Raw genomic sequence first — 4,260 nt, 5'->3', positions numbered from 1 at the left:
GTGATCTAACAGTTGCAATATTTGTCAGGAGTGAGAAGAAGTTTATGTATTCCAAGACAACTCATCCTTCCAAGACTGGTCAGGTATGGCTTTTTTGGCCCGAAATCCAGTTGATTAGCTTTCTAACATATGAAGAAATGTTACTGGGACATTTCTGCAGTCTCTGGTCATTCTTTATTGTATCAGTGTTTGCTGTGACAAACAATCAGTCGAATCTCATCAGAAACGTCAGTTGAACAGCAGCTGCACTGATCTCTTTTGTTTCATTAAATGTAATTAATGTAAAAGATCAAACATCTAATTACCTCCCTGCAGACCGGCCGCCAGCTATAAACATGATCCTTTTTTCTGTGAAGTGCATAATACACCGAAGATTTTGTTCGAAATGCACGGAATACCGAAAGGTCTGATGTTTGCTGTTTACTATCCAGTCATTGCAACAATTGGAGTGCCAGGTGAAGTATAGAACTTCAGCTGTAGTTGCATGGATCATTGGTCAACTGCATCAGTTCTGCATTTCGCTACTAACATATCTCCATGATATACATCTTTTCTCCTTTTACCGAGCTACGTCCATCAACTCAATGGTACAATTTGCCTCCTTAACTGATATTATATCTATTTCTTTTTAGACCGTCATTGTTCTACTTTTATCGTTTTACCTCACCAGTTCATCTTATAATTTTTGTCATTGACAGAGATGATTTCTCTCCATATAAATATTTTAGTCTCTTTCAGTTAACGTGGCATTCCAGCAACAGATACACGCAGTTTATTCTCATGACCTGCCTAATTTACCTCTTCAATGTTTGTGTGACTTTCTGTGACAGATGCCACTTCAGTTTAATAATTTTCCCATTTGTCATTATCAACTCAATACAAAAACATGGATATATTCTTTCATTCACTGTCATTTGTGGGGATTTGTGTTATAGTTGTCTCAGTTGATTGCAATTGTGCTAGGTTATTAGCAATGCTTTTAAGGGGCAATTGCCACAAAATTCTTGCAGTACAAACTGTTCCATTTTAGCTGAAAAAATGTGCTTGTTAATGACGTAGGAATATGAGAAATTCTGTCGGATTTTTAGCAGAGAAAATGTTGAATAAAATCTAATTTTTCAGAGTTCCCTGCATTTAGTGAAGATTTAATTAGCGCTACAAATTGCGAAATTAAGGCCTATATTCAAGACATAGTTGTGAGACAGTAAACAGGAAACTACAGCCCTACAGAAAACAGGAAACTACAAGCTTATTCACCTCTCAAAGGGAAAGAGTTCGAAACAGGTCTATTGAAATATAAGCAATCGGGTAGCATAAACATGATTTGTCAAAGTGAGATCGTAATTAACGTTTCGTGTAATTTTTTTTAAAATCGCAATACGAGGTGTGGATAAAGGGGAAAATGTGGGTACACATAGATTTCAAAATGTATTTTGGTGAGGTACCATCTCAGTGGTTAATGAGATTAATAAATTGCCATGGTGTAAGAAATAGTGTGTTTGCATAAGTAGCTAAGCTGGTGAACAGTAAACAAAGAGTCGGCAAAAATTACTTTTTTAAGATGTGGTAAGATGCAAATTGTGGCGTATCACAGGATGCAGTTTAAGGCTTTGATCTCCTGCAATGTTTAAGATTGTCTTGGATACAGGCAAGAAGGTATGGTTGCCAAATATGATGAACCACAGAAACAGGTTTGAATGCATGTTGTGAAGGCAACTTAAGATGGTTACAAAAGAAACAAAAAAAGTCAAGTGAATAGACAAAACTGTGATAACTGGAGTGTAATGCGAGTTAAATGTGAAAATGCCTATTTTGGAAGAAAGGATAAAAACTTAGCAGTGCGTTCATGTGATGAAAAATTGCAGAACTCTGTGCTGAGACGGCTCCCTCGTACGTGGATCACAAAATGCCAGTAATCAGTTGCATCAAGTATCTGGCGAAGTGGATATATATATTACCGTTTATTGCAAGAGAAACTGAATTCAAATGTACTGCAGTACGGCATAATGAGACGACGTGTAAACTACTGCTTCCTGATTTATGCAGCTTTACAATTAATTTGGAAGCAATTCAGATAAGGCAGGTTTACCAGACTGATTCCTGGCATGGCAGGACTGCAAACCAAAGTCGCTTGTGATTATCGGCCACAGAACTTGGTATTACAATTCCATGCTGCCCAAATTTCCTTCCCAACCTCAGAGACACGTAAGTTGGCCACTCACCTCCTTCTGTTTCAGCATGCATCTTAGCAAATCAATTGCTGACATTCATAACAGTTAGTAATTTCATCGCATTTCATCAGAAGGTGACGTATTTGATCCTGAATGAAGTGTAAACCGTGTTCCTGTCAGCCTCCACACTCGTTGATGATCGTTTTGCTCTTTCACCACTGCAGTATTTTCTATAATTTTTTTTTTTATTTCTCTGATTCACCGAACGGATCAATGTTAGTCCAAGTATGACACATGATTATTCTTGTTCTTGGCTAAAATAAATCCAACACAGAATATCTTATATTCTTACGACAGTAATAAGCAATGTGTTTTAAATGCAGTAACTTTTGCATATGGTGCAATGTATAAATATTACCGAGCTATATGTTTCAAGAAATATCCAGGAAAATGAACAAAATTATTGAATGTTGAAGAAGTAATTTGCCTGTTCTTCCACTTTATAAAACACAAACTCTCTCTCTCCCCTCCTCCACCCGCCTGTGGCAGCTAATTTGACAGTGATTGCGATCCTGTCTCGAAGAAGATGTGGTCTGTCTGGGTGTACGATCTATTACCTTGTGTCCATGGCAGTGACAGATCTCCTGGTCCTGGTCACCTGTGTAATATTAAACCGGATTGCTGGGATTTACTTTCCATACAGTTTCCTGTCTACTACTCCAGTTTGTCGTCTCCGTGCTGTCTTAAATTCCACTGCCGTAGACAGCTCTGCTTGGTTGACTGTCACTTTCACCTTTGATAGATTTGTGGTGATTTCTTGTCAGAAGCTGAAAACAAAATATTGCACCAAAAAGACAGCAGCATGGGTCATTGGAATCGTGTCTACATTGTGCAGTATAAAAAACGCGTTTTTGTATTTTATATATGAACCTGTGTACACATTTAACAATGTACCCTGGTTCTGCAATATAAAATTAATATTTTATATGTCACCTGCATGGGCAGCATATGACTTATTTCGTGGCATTTTCAATCCTTTTCTCCCATTCATTCTGATTTTACTGCTCAATGCTTTGACCATTAGATACATTATCGTGGCCAATGGAGCCCGCAGGAGACTCCGGGCCCAGAGTCAAGGAGAGAATCAGAGTGATGCAGAAATGAAAAAGCGGAGAAAGTCCATCGTTTTACTTTTTGCTATTTCAGGCAGTTTCCTCTTGTTGTATTTTTTATCTTTTATAACGATCCTGTATGTGCGAATTGCAAAAGTTACCTATTTCTCAGGTTCAGATTTCAGTCAATCGATATTTATCCTTGAGGGGAGCGCATTTATGATTTTATTTTTGTGTTCCTGCATCAACCCGTTTATTTATGCTGGAACCCAAAATGAATTCAGAGTCGAGTTAAAGAATGGGCTGAAATATCCACTGCTTCGACTTCTGAAACGATTCGAAATTTGAAAAGGGAATTATTCTGTGTCAACCATGTGCAATGTTCAAAAAATGTAATTTTACAACACCGAAACAGTTAATATGCAATTTAAACAGACAACTTGGAGTAGCAAACAGTGGTATTAGGAATTCTATACGTTTTATTCGCTTGATGATTTTTAATGTCACCACCAAAACCAACATTGCTGTCTTCCATAATTGCAGGCATACTATAAATGAACATGGCGACCAGTATTAAATAAACAGAAACACTGTCTTCTGTAAAATTGATTGAAGCAATGTTTGTTTTATTCAACGGATTTTAGCCGATCTATCATGCAAGTAACTGAGTCATTGCCCATTGTGACACAAATCGAGATAAAAGCTCGTATTTTATGAACGAAAATATGAGAAAGTGCAATGATAAATCAAACAGGATCCAGTGTAAGATAAGCAGAAAGTGTCAATCGTGATTTAACTTTAAAAATGCAGCACAACAGAATCTGAGATTTAAATAAAAATGTAATCAGTACAAAAAGCTTTCCATCAAGGAGTCTGAGACCTCAATAACTCACTGGCGAGTCAGTCAACTTCGGACCCAAGTTAGCTCAACTACTGCGTTTACTCACTGTCTGGAGCTGAAAATAAGTTTCAACAAA

General features: G+C 37.3%; 1 protein-coding gene across 1 annotated transcript; it reads left to right on the top strand.

The window, feature by feature from the left end:
• The first annotated feature begins 385 nt into the window (after nucleotides 1-385).
• LOC125487494 (probable G-protein coupled receptor 139) lies at nucleotides 386-3,631 on the top strand. Its single transcript, XM_048619087.1, has 2 exons — nucleotides 386-455; nucleotides 2,721-3,631. Exons 1-2 carry the CDS (start codon nucleotides 386-388, stop codon nucleotides 3,629-3,631), a joined length of 981 nt encoding a protein of 326 aa, XP_048475044.1.
• The last annotated feature ends 629 nt before the right edge of the window (nucleotides 3,632-4,260 follow it).

This window comes from Rhincodon typus, chromosome 42 (genome assembly GCF_021869965.1).
Source record: "Rhincodon typus isolate 14 chromosome 42, sRhiTyp1.1, whole genome shotgun sequence".
NCBI classification, from domain to species: domain Eukaryota; kingdom Metazoa; phylum Chordata; class Chondrichthyes; order Orectolobiformes; family Rhincodontidae; genus Rhincodon; species Rhincodon typus.
The sequence above is the reverse complement of the archived record's forward strand: the minus strand, read 5'-3'. Positions and strand labels throughout refer to the sequence as shown.

What these genes read in the sequence shown, in the direction of transcription:
- LOC125487494 (XM_048619087.1), top strand. Translation starts at nt 386, where the DNA reads ATGCACGGAATACCGAAAGGTCTGATGTTTGCTGTTTACTATCCAGTC. An exon ending in TGCAACAATTGGAGTGCCAG is followed by an intron (nt 456 to 2,720) that starts GTGAAGTATAGA and finishes CGCCTGTGGCAG; the next exon opens with CTAATTTGACAGTGATTGCG.